At 39.4% G+C, this 13,036-nt stretch overlaps 1 protein-coding gene across 1 annotated transcript in view; it reads right to left on the bottom strand.

The window, feature by feature from the left end:
• Nucleotides 1-13,036, bottom strand: part of ecpas (Ecm29 proteasome adaptor and scaffold) — a 111,543-nt gene that overhangs the window by 79,441 nt on the left and 19,066 nt on the right. The window contains exons 3-5 of the mRNA XM_048527982.2: nucleotides 6,928-7,044; nucleotides 5,570-5,688; nucleotides 796-945 (exon numbers count right to left, since the gene is read on the bottom strand). Of these exons, the coding sequence (XP_048383939.2) occupies nucleotides 796-945; nucleotides 5,570-5,688; nucleotides 6,928-7,044 (386 nt within the window). The remainder of the gene's footprint in view (nucleotides 1-795; nucleotides 946-5,569; nucleotides 5,689-6,927; nucleotides 7,045-13,036) is intronic.

The raw sequence follows: 13,036 nt of genomic DNA, 5'->3' as shown, positions 1-13,036 counted from the left end.
TGGTAAAGCTCCTCTATACCATTTCCCTGACTTTTACATCCTTCCTGAAGAGAGATGCCCAAAATTGTCTGTCTGAAGTTTAACCAGCAGTAACGCTGCTGGACATCCTGATTTTATGCCTGTTCAGAAAACCTCAGTGTGCCAGCAATGAAGATTCACACACCAGTTCAGTTGCTTGGACCGTGTGACAAGGAATATTGTCACGTGGAATTAAGAACTATAAATACCATTACTTGGTGCAAAAGACTGTCAAAGCACTAGACTGTAATAAATCTGACATCCATTTGATCCAACTATTTCTCCAAACTTCCTGGTGACTAACATGGCAATTCAGTAAGAAATTGACACTTATTACCAGGGTCCCTTGTCTCTCCACCACTCAACAGCAGAAAGACTCAATTTGCCAGGAGCAATATTGTTAAATTTGGAACTATGTTTCAAGCTATTTTTGTCAGCAGCATTGTACAAGTAGAATAGAGAAAAGAACTGGCACGTTTAAGTATGAGATTAGTACTGAATCAATTTGATCTTCTTTCAATGAACGAACCTGTTCCTATGAATCGGGTGGGTCGAATGACCTGTTTCTACGCTTAAATTCAGAATAATTAAAATGTTGAAAACCATAATTGGTTAAATAATCAAGAAACACAAGACGTGGAAATATTTTGTATTTTGTGGAACCTAAGTGGGGGGGAAAAAGAAGTTGCAGAGAAGACTGCTTTATTTTCTCGTGCTGTACTATCATTGGGTAAACAGACTTCATTTGGGTAGAAGGGAAAACCTTTATATACATACCCATATGGCATCAATAGAACGTCCAACATAAAGTCTAACAACTGCTGAACAATCTTAGGCTTCTCCCCCAGGTTGAAAATAGATGTTCCTTTGGTCTTCTCTGGTGGGTACTTCACGTGATATAACGCTGGAATTAGTAACTGCATTAGGCTAGAAGACAAAAGATTTCAATCTGAATTGTACTATCCAAAAGGTATGTATAAAAATGTTCTTTTACAGTGTAGCAAATGTATTTAAAGTTACAAAATCAGTGCAATATTTCAGTCTAACAGTTTACAAAATTATTTTATAAAGCTCTTTGAAAAATGTTAAAGTTCCATCCAAACTAAGTATTCTCATTTCCGTGTTTCAAATGTGCACAAAATTTAAATCTACAAACTTAAGTTGTCTGTTGTATGTTGACGAACTATCATGTGGACGCATTGGCAAATTGAGTTTTGTGTGCTGGTGTGCATTGTTATGGAGTTGTGACTACCACAGTAAGACCGTATGGGATTACATCCTCGGGCATATGCCAGTAATTTATCAAAGATGCTATTAAAATTCAGTAGGTTATATATGCTGTTCCAATTGTTAAATTTTGGTTAAAATGGACTACTACCATTCAACTTATATCATTTGACTTTAATATTAGAGACTTGTATGGGTTAAAAATGACTGGAAACGAGTGATGTGATTATCTGACAAAGTCCAACTTCCACATGGAATGCACAGAAATAGTTTTAAACAAGAAGTGCTAAAATCTAGCAAGGCACATTTTACTCACAACTGCATGATACATGTTCACACATTGGGAGTAGATCATCTGTGAAGAGTTCAGTTTAAAAAAAGGCAATGAAGCTATACTTGGAACAAAAAAACGAACCATATTTCAGCAGCTTGACTTGAGCAACAGAAGATTAAAGAAGCAGCATATACTGAGAACAGCCAGGATACTGAAAGACAACATTGTGTAGAGCTGGAGGAACACAGCAGGCCAGGAAGCATCAGAGGAACAGGAAAGTGGACGCTTTGGGTCCAGACCATTCTTCAGAAATGGGGAGGGGGAAAGGAGCTGGGAAATAAAGAGAGGGGTGGGTGGGGCTGGGGAAAGATAGGTGGGATGCTGATGGGCGAATCCAGGTAGGGAGTGAAGGGGATTGGTCAGTGGGATGGGTGGGGCAGATAGGCAGGAGACAAGATAGACAAGTTGTGTCAGGTCAAGGTGGTGGGAGGAAGGATGGGTGGGGCTGGGAGAAGGAGGTGTGGTGGTGATAGGTTGGATGCAGGTTAGGGGTAGTGGGGATTGGTTGGTGGGAAAGGTGGGGTGGATAGGTGGGGAAGATGTGTCAAGTCAAGGAAGTGAGGATGAGAGGGATGTTTGGACATGGGATGAGGCCGGAGCTGGGGAGATTTTAAAACTGGCAAATTCTATGTTAAGATCTTGGGCTGTAGGGTCCCGAGGCAGAATATGAGGTGTTGTTCCTCCAGTGTGCCTGCGGTGTAATTGTGGCACTGGAGGAGGCTGAGGATGGACATGTCACCCACTTACCTTGCCCTCCCACTTCCTGGGTGACATGTCCAACCCACCTACCTTTCCCCAGCCCCACCCCTCCTCTCTCTATTTCCTAACTCCCTTCCCCTCCCTATTTCTGAACAAGGTTCCCGAACGGAAACACCAACTTTAGAACATAGAACATAGAACAGTACAGCACAGAACAGGCCCTTCAGCCCACTATGTTGTGCCGACCATTGATCCTCATGTATGCACCCTCAAATTTCTGTGACTATATCCATGTCCAGCAGTCTCTTAAATGTCCCAATGACCTTGCTTCCACAACTGCTGCTGGCAACGCATTCCATGCTCTCACAACTCTCTGTATAAAGAACACGCCTCTGACATCCCCTCTATACTTTCCTCCAACCAGCTTAAAACTATGACCCTTCGTGCTGGCCATTTCTGCCCTGGGAAATAGTCTCTGGCTATCAACTCTATCTATGCCTCTCATTATCTTGTATACCTCAATTAGGCCCCCTCTCCTCCTCCTTTTCTCCAATGAAAAGGGTCCGAGCTCAGTCAACCTCTCTTCATAAGATAAGCCCTCCAGACCAGGCAGCATCCTGGTAAACCTCCTCTGAACCCTCTCCAAAGCATCCACATCTTTCCTATACTATACTGTTCTTCTGATGCTGCCTGGCCTGCTGTGTTCCTCCAGCTCCACAGTGTTGTGTCTGACTCCAGCATCTGCAGATTTTACTGTCTCTGAAGGATATTAAAAGCTCTTCTCTCCCTCTCTATCATAGAAACCAAAGGTGTGAAAAAGTGACAGTGAAAAAACAATTTTCTCCAAGAAATCCAGGTTGTCTGCAAACTTCACCATTGCAGAGGAAGCAGGACATCAGATGCACTTCTGCGATCCAGAATTCATCCTCGCAAGTCAAGGACTCATCAAAACTGCCTGTACTTTCCTATTGACACCCTTCTCTCCACTGTTAAGTTAAATTACCTGTGTTGTACGTATGTGCTTTAACTTACTTTCTGCCAGCTTAATAGGTAATAAAACTCCATTCTCTTTCACTTTAAATCTTGAGAATTGGCTGCTCTTCATTTTTGATCTGGTTCACTAAGTTAAATTGAAGTGTGATATTTATGTTCTAAAAATAAATCAAAATGTTTATGATGAACAGAGGGCTGGTTAAAAAATTCAGAGGGAACAGATCACCTCTTCTAGCCTTGATGTAACAATGTATGAATAACTGACAACTCATAAGGCACATCAGTGGCTTGATATTTTAAAATACTATAACCTTCTGGCCCTGGGCAAACTAATTTTATTAATCAAAGACAAATACAAATTTAGTCTGTGATAAATTAATACAATCTACATCCATAACACTGTTATTTCCAGTCTGGACAAAATTAAAGGCAACTCAACAATACTGACATCTATTGACATCGTGGTCTTCAGACTATAAAAACTCAAGCGTAAAAGAAATATACAAAGTTGGTAACATGAGATGACAGCTCTCAGGAAAAGTTATCTTTCTTAAAGGAAGGACTTAGAAGTGATCAGGCTGCTGTCTAGTGGCAAAATGGTAGGGTTCCCACCCCTGGACCGGGAGGCCTGGGTTCAAGTCCCACCTGCTCCAGACGTGTGTATAAACATCTCTGAACAAGTTGATAAGAAACAAGTCGAGGTCCTTGAAATCATGAATGGGTTGGGTAGATTGACGTGGTGAGCACATTCCTACTTAAGATCAAAACAAAAAGCAAATTACCGTGAATGTTGTGAAGCAATCCTAGAGTTCTGACAACCAGTCGTCAAACCAAAATGTTAACTTTGTTTTTCTCTCCACAGATGCTATCAGATCTACTGCTTTCTTGAGTATTTCTTGTTTTTATGTTTTATTAATACTCATTGAAAGGAAGAAACTGCTTTAACTTTTAGACATGTTCATGTCGACAAATTTTGCAGAGTGGCAATCTCAAACAGCAGTTCAGAATCAATCTGCTTGTTTTGTGGTATTAGATGAGAGAAGTCTTCTGGGTAAGCCAACTGTTACTCCAGACCAATGTGATAGGATTTCTTAAAACATATTTACGTGACTATGGGGATGACGATTTCTTTTAACATATAATCAGACAGGCCACAACTCTGGCAATAAAGCATTCTCTCAATACAGCAGCAGTGAATGAGCCACGGTTAAGCTCACTGGTTGCAATGGCTATAAGTACTATCAACTGCCTTTCAAAATCTTACATTAATGTTCAGTAACAATTACGGTTTTATATGCACGTACTTAGGCCAGATAAATATTCCCCATTTGGTAAACTGTGATGTCTCCTTAACATCTGTGATTGAGACACTGAGCCATTGTAAGTTCCATGGTCTGTTCTGGCTAACTATAATTGCAAGCTAGAAACATTTTATTATTTAACTGTCAACAAAGCCAAGTTAACCCTCACTCAGCCCTACAGATGATGTTTAAATTCTAAAAATATATGGCATTTTATACAACATTCCAACTGCTTTTTTGGGTTGAGGGCACAGGGTGAAAAATTAGGAAAAATGAAACCATGGTTATAAAACTGGTTTTAAGAAGTTTTTATTTCAGTAGATGGAAAGTGAAATGGAGATCATTTTTACATTTAACTTGGTGTAATTTTTGTGGTCCTAAAAAATTGCATAGGGTCACAGAAATTGTCTCTAACTAAAAGGTTTGTTGGTGATCACTGGCGGCAATAATCACTTGTTACCAAAAGTAGTGCCTAGGAAATTCAATATGATTGGTCATGGATTGTGGGTCCTTGCATGGCTGATGAGCTCAATCCTAGAACTGCATCATTCAATACACATTTGGCAGATGTTTCCAGGAGGCATCAGCAACATTAGGTACATGGACGGAGTTGGATTTTCAAACAGTTTATGATAAGATTTTTCTCAGGATTCAATGCAAATGAGTCATGAGAACATCAGCAATTTGGTATGGATTAAAAAAAACCACCCAAGTAACTTCCATATATTAAAAAAGTTTGAAAGGTACTACAGATTGATCACTTTACGTACATGACCATTTATGCGTTCATCCAAGGAAGGTGGAAACATTGAAGACTGCTTCTTTTTGTTTCCATTTTTAAGTATTAGTATCAGTTCAAGGAATCAGAGAAGTAATTTATTTCCTTCAAAGCACTTTAATAACACTGACATTAAACCTTTCCACTGAGATGTTTTTATTTCCCTGACAGTCAGGTTTTCGTCTATAACGTGCAATGTTGCAATGATGAATACTGCACCTGTCTTGTTGCGGCTGAGGCTTGCTTTCCATTGCAGTAACCAAGGAAGGTGCTAATTCACACTGTTTCTCCAGTGACAAACGGGGATATCCCATTTTAATATATATTATTGTAAAATTCTGGGATGTAAAAAGAAACACAATTGGTTAAAGAGCATTTTATAAGAAGAATGATACTATGTTGATAAACTATTCTTGACTGGAGTAAATATCATAGCCACCTCACTGCAGACAATTATAAATGAGTAGAAAAGAGGAACTGTTCTTTTCCACAGAGTGCAAACAATCTAACATTCAAAACTTGCAACAAAAAACTAACCATTTTTTATCTTTTGGCAAATAAGGCAGCATCAAGTGTTCCCAAGTCAGGAATAACACAAGCATTAACCACAATCCCAAAAACACACTGAGTCAATGACGACCATTACATTTTCACCCTAATTTCCTTCCTTTTTAAAAAAGTTATTCATGGGATGTGGGCATCATTGATAACTACTTGCCCAACACTGATAAAGGGGCTGACTTTTCCCTGTGCATTGTGTAACCCTCTGGTAGAGAGCCATAGAACTGTCACATTGCACAAAGGTCATTTGTCCCATTGTCTCTGTGCTGGCTCTCCAAAGGAGCAAATGGGGCTACATTCCTTGTGATTATTCTTCACTTGAAAATGAAGACACTATTATTGGAAGGCTATTTGACCGTAGAGGGAACACCTGCTGAACCCAAACATATCCACATCCAACACAAGAACACAAAAATTAGGAACAGGCTCTTTTACTCAAGTCAGATTTGCCTTCATTTGAAACCACAGTTGTTCTGAATATGACTTCAAGTCCGACCCCTCTCAGCCCCACCCCTGAACCCTTAATTCCCTTGTGGGTTGACAATCTATTGAACTTAGCCTTGAATGCATTCAATTATCAAGCTTCCACTGTCCCTGGGGAAGAGAATTCTATATGCTAACAAACCTTTGAGTGAAAAGCATTCTCCTCACTTTTGGCTTAAATGGGAAATCTCTCATTTTTAAACTGTATCCCCTAGTTCTAGGCTCCCACGGTGGGGTGGGGGGTGGGGGGGTGGGGGGGGGGGGGTGGGGGGGGGGGGGTAGAATATCTTCTCAGCATCCATCCTGTCAAGTGCTTTTATTCTCATGTTGTTGGAAACAATTACTCCAAAAATGTTTTTAAAAATGTATAACATATAAATTAAGTAGGCTACATTTCCGCTAATTCCTCCAGCTGCTGCACAGACCTGTGAGGTATATGCGTAGCAGCAGCTGCAGAAAACTGAAGCCAATGATTGCACACTGATCAGTGATCATGAACCTTGGAAGAGGATAAGTGACTAGTAGATACTCACTGTGACAAAGGAAACAGCAGCAGGATCCTGATACTGAACCAATAGAGTTTCCACTGGTAACTGAATTTTAGGTCGACTCTTAATGCGCTTGTTGAGATGAACTAACAGTTCCATGACCTGAATTTGAAAACAGAGCAGCTGCTTACGTTACTGTAACTATAACTTGTATTTACGTAGAGCCTTTGCTTCAGGCACGAATGGAAAAATATCATTTTTCCAAGCACTATCTGTTGATGTCAGTGGGACTCTACTGTTCAAATGTTTACGTATTGATAAATAACATTCAACATAAAAACTATGGCTGCTGGTCTTTGCACTAACTGAATTTATAATGTGCATTTAGGAACAGAGGCTATCAAATAATTTTTATATTGAAAATGCTTTTTTCCCCCAGTTTGAAAATTATATTAAAAATATCTGGAAATAAGCTAGCACTAGAATTATAAGTGACCATGAAGCTGTTGAATTGTTGCAGAAACCCAACTGGCTACTAGAAGTAATTTCATCATTTCATAGACTGCATCAACTTGACAAGAAATCACATCATGACATTCTCAGGGCAATATAGGCTGGGCAATAAATAGTACTGGCACTGGAGGCGGTGCAGAGGAAATTCACTAGATTGATTTTGAATTGAGAGAGCTTATGAGGAGGCACTGAGTAGACTGATTATTTTCATCGGAATTTAGAAGAATGAAGGAGGATCTTATAGAAACACATGAAATTATGAAGGGAAGAGACAAGATAGAAGCAGGAATGATGTTTCCACTGGCAGGTGAAACTAGCAGAGGCCTCAAAATTAAGGGGTGCAGATTTAGGACTGAATTTAGGAGAAATTTCATCACCCAAAGTGTTGTCAATCTGGAATTCCCTGCCCCCCAGTGTAGTACTTTCTATCTTGTTTTAAAAAATTTCATTTGTTGAGAAAAACAAACTTGAAAACATTGCCAAGGACAAGAAAATCCAAAAAAGACCATCTTGGTACAATGATTACGTGGATCCTTTCCAGACAGTGCTGCTGAATCTAGCAAAAACATTTAGAACATAGAACATAGAACATTACAGCACAGTACAGGCCCTTCGGCTCTCGACGTTGTGCCGACCTGTCATACCAATCTCAAGCCCATCTAACCTACACTATTCCATGTACGTCCATATGCTTGTCCAATGACGACTTAAATGGACCTAAAGTTGGCGAATCTACTACCGTTGCAGGCAAAGTGTTCCATGCCCTTACTACTCTCTGAGTAAAGAAACTACCTCTGACATCTGTCCTATATCTTCCACCCCTCAATTTAAAGCTATGCCCCCTCGTGCTCGCCATCACCATCCGAGGAAAAAGGCTCTCCCTATCCACCCTATCTAACCCTCTGATTATTTTATATGTTTCAGTTAAGTCACCTCTCAACCTTCTTCTCTCTAATGAAAACAGCCTCAAGTCCCTCAACCTTTCCTCGTTAGGCCTTCCCTCCATACCAGACAACATCCTAAATAATCTCCTCTACATCCTTTCCAAAGCTTCCACATCCTTCTTATAATGCGGTGACCAGAACTGTACACAATACTCCAAGTGCGTTGTATAATCTTTAATCTAAGCGAGATGCCAAATGACTTGGGCATGGGTTAATGTTATATCTTTACTTAGAAAAGGCTGTAAGGAGGTGGCTAAGATTTGACATGATTCTGAATGATAAGGTTTACATGCATTTGGAGAGGTGAGGATTGATTAGGAGTAGTCAGCATGGTTTTGTGCAAGGGAAATCATGTTTCACAGACTTAATTGAGTTTTTTGAGAAAGTAACGAAAAAGATTTAGGAGGGCAGAGTGGTAAGTTTGGTTTATATGGACTTTAGTATAGCCAGTAAAATCTGACGTGAAATATTCATTTCGTATCTCTCCCAAGATTCCACACAGTAGACTAATTAGTAAAGTTAGATCAGATGGAATTCAGTGTGAGCTTGCCAACTTGATATAAAACTGGCTTGACAGTAGGAGACAGAGGTGGTGCAGTGTTGTTTTTTCAGACTAGAGGCCTGTGACCAGCAGTGTTCCACAAGGTTAGCACTGGGTCAACTTCTGTTTGTCATTTATATAAACAATTTCAATGAGAATACAGGAGGTATGGTTAATAAATTGGCAGATAGCACCAAAATCGGTGGTATAGTGGTCAGTGAAGTTTATCTTGTTACAGAGGTGTGGTTAACACCTCTCTGATAATTAAAACTTCTACACACAGAAAAGCACACCTTGTAACTTGTTAAACAAAGTGTGAAAAGTGGTATAACCTGCCCCGCACCACAATATTTTGTAAAAGGAAGTTAAATAAAAGAAATCCCTGATATTCACTCCATAAGCAACAAGTAACAGTTTATTTAACCAACTCTAACAGCTAACAAATTAACAGAACTACTAACAAACCAAACAATTGTCCCACCTTAAATATTAACAATTCCCAGATAAAACAAAGTTCTATGGGTATGCTGTTCCAATAAATAGAAGTCCCACTTATATACCAAAGTAATAAGACAAATAAATTAAAACTCAGTCTAGCGAGCTTTGAGAAGATTTGTAGCTCAGGTTGAGTTTCTGGATGTGAGTTTGCTCGCTGAGCTGGAAGGTTAGTTTTCAGATATTTCGTCACCATTCTAGGTAACATCAGTGAGCGTCCAATGAAGTGCTAGTGTTATGTCCCGCCTTCTATTTATCTGTTTAGGTTTCACAGGGAATGACATCACCAACCCAAGGAAACCTAAACAGATAAATAGAAAGCGGGACATAACACCAGCGCTTAATCGGAGGCTCACTGATGACGTTACCTAGAATGGTGACGAAACGTCTGAAAACTAACCTTCTAGCTCAGCGAGCAAACTCACATCCTAAAACTCAGTCTCTCAACAATTACAGCCAGGGTAAGTCTTCTGGAATATCTCCAGCCAGGAATGCCTTCATCCATCAAATTCACGCGTTGGAATATCAGTTGAGACTGCCGTAGTAGCTTGATTTAGATGGTGCTTACTCTGACAGCTTAGAGATTTCCGTAAGAGCCAGTGACTTTCTCTTTCCTTAAAGCTGACAGTTATTGAAAGTTATTTTCTTAATAGATGACAGTTGCTCTCATCCCAATTTTCAAATGCCCTCTCCTATACCATGACCTACTAATTTCTTACATTACGATTGGTCTGAGGTCGTCAAATTTAATTGGGCTTTGGAACCTAGGGCCTGGTTTAAATTAATTGGCTAAATTCAAAAACTTGCCATCTTGATAAAAAGGTTTCTTTGCCTGCTAAAGGTATAGCCTTTTGATACAATATTTCAATTTCAAGAACTCTATGCATTTGATGCTGCCTGCAGGCATTTTTTTAAAATCTCCAAACCGTTAAAAAACATCTTTTAAAAGGGACCATGCACTCTTCCGCCACCATCATTTTACAAATAAATTCTAATGTCTTGCCTTCCAATTCACAAGTTTCATATCAACTTCATAACACTTGCTCCCCTTAAGGAAAATGAACCGTCATTATGAAAAGATGGCTTTTTTTCTGAAACTTAACACCATTTTTACTAGATACATAGGTCATTAATCTAGAGTTACACATTTCATACATTTATTATTGAGCACTACCATGTCTATCTCATGTGCATATTTTCCTTTTATACCTGCAATAATGTATCTGCAGCAACATTTTCATGACCTTAATCTAATCAACATGTACAATCTGTGAATTAAATGCTTGTAAAAAAAACACTCCAACAAAAAGGTCTGGGGTTCTTATCTTTAAATCCTTCCAAAATGTCAAAGGGCTGTGATCAGTGTATATAACCATCTCTGATACAATGTTCACAATATAAATATTAAAATATTGTAAGACCAGAACCAAACTCTAACTTTTTCAAGAGTTGAATATTTTCTTTGGTAGATAGAGTTTCTTTGAAAATAACCAATTGGTCTTTTAATTCCACAATTATCCTCCTGTAAAAACACAGCTCCAACCCTGACATCGCTTATGTCAATAGTGACTTCAAAGGGTTTCAAGAAATTTGGTGTGGCTAAAACTGATGCAGTGGTTAACACTGCTTTTAAACTTTCAAATGCCTCCTGGCATTGGTCTGTCCACTGAAATTTTGTGTTCTTTAACACATCTGTGAGCGGTGCCACGATGCCACGAAAGTTTGGTACAAATTTCCCTTAGAATCTGCTCAGTCCCAAAAATCATAGTTCCGCCTTCTTCGAGGATAGTCTTAGAAATTCCTTGATGACCTTCATCTTCATGCTTCTTGGTGTTATCCATCCTTGTCCAATTTATCCTCAGAACGTCACTGCCATCTTCGTGAATTTTGTTTTTGCCAAATGTTATGACCAACTTTTCCTTCTGTAGTCTCAAACAGCTCTGCCAAATGCACCATGTGATCTTTCCATAAGTGGTTAAAGATCATCATGTCATTTAAAGAGATGACACAATTGGTCAATCCTGCCATAACTCTGTTCTTAAGTCTTTAAAGTGTGGCTGGTGCATTCTTCATTTCAAAAAGCATTACTTTAAATTGATACGGTCCATTTGGGGCTACAAACACAGAAACCACTTTCACTCTCTCCAACAAAGGTACTTGCCAATAATCACAAAGTAAGTTCAACTCTGTGATGTAAGAGGCTTGTCCAACTTTTCTACACAGTCCTCCAGTCTTGGAATTGGGTACGTGACTGATTTAGTCACAGCACTGACCTTCCAATAATATATGCTGAATCCTTGAGTACCATCAGGTTTGGTAGCCAACATGATCGGCAAAATCCACTCGCTTTATCTTGGCTCAACGATGTTTTCTTAGAGCATCATTTCCACTTCTCTCTGTGCCTGTCCTGCTTTTGAGTGGATTAAGCCTGTAGAGGTGTTGTTTTAATGGAAAAGCATTACCTACATAACCTCACGTACTATAGCGTTTGCCCTCCTCACTCTATTTTTACATACATCCTCATAGCGCTTCAACAAGCCTTTCTGTCCCTGAGACAGACAGCTTAGGACCCTATCCTGTTCTTTCAGGACTTCCTCATTATTAGATTTACTCTGGAGGTACATCAAAATCCAAGTCATCTGGATTTGATTCCTCATTCCGAGTGGCAGTAACTAATACCCGTTTCTCCAGTTCCCTGTACCTGTCATATGAAGTTTTCAGCAGGTTCATATAACAAAAGCAATAATTTATTTTTCAAACTGACATCTTTATCAGATAATTCAATTGACGTAACATCTTCTCAATCTGATAGGGACCATTAAACATTGCTTTGAAGGGGTCTACCACCGGTAACAGCACCAGTCCTTTATCCCCAAGGGTGAAGTACAAATTTTACATTTCGTACCTGCTTCTCATTTCATTAGATGCTGTGCCACCTTCAAATGTTGACTAGCTAATTCACCTACTCATTTAATCTTTCACTCACCTCAGAAACATAAACCAACTGTGAGATCCCTGACTTAGTACCTTTCAAATTTTCCTGGTTTAATTTTAAAAGACCTCTGGCTTGATGTCCGAACATCAATTCAAACGGAGTAAACTGAGTCGATTCATTTGGAGCATCTCGAAGAGCAAATAATATAAACGGGACACCTTTATCCCAATCATTTGTGTAATTCTGGCAATAATGACTTACCATGGTCTTTAGCATCTGATGCCACCTTTCCAATGCTGTCTGGGATTCAGGATAGTACACAATGGATTTAAAGTGTTAGATGCCTAAACTATCAATGATCTCCTTAAACAGTTTGGCAGTAAAAATTAGACCATTGGTCTGACAATCTCCCTGGGTAATCCATAACTGGTAAAGAAAGCAACAACTCCTCCACATCCCTTGTGCCTTGACATTCTGTAATGGAATTACCCCTAGAAATCTGGTAGACATATCCATTATGGTTAGCAAATACTGTGTCCCACTTTTGGTTTTAGGGAATGGACTTACATAATCATAGTCCATGTGAAAGTTCAAATGCTGGAACTGGCATGAAAGGCACTGGTTTTATTACTGCCTGGGGCTTTCCAATCACCTGACATGTATGACAGCGCAATTCAACCACATCTTTGTGTTATCCAGGCCAATACAAATATTTCTATATCTTCG

The sequence above is a fragment of the Stegostoma tigrinum genome, chromosome 3 (genome assembly GCF_030684315.1).
Source record: "Stegostoma tigrinum isolate sSteTig4 chromosome 3, sSteTig4.hap1, whole genome shotgun sequence".
Classification (NCBI taxonomy): domain Eukaryota; kingdom Metazoa; phylum Chordata; class Chondrichthyes; order Orectolobiformes; family Stegostomatidae; genus Stegostoma; species Stegostoma tigrinum.
Note: the sequence above shows the minus strand (reverse complement) of the source record. Positions and strands in the feature narration are given on the sequence as shown.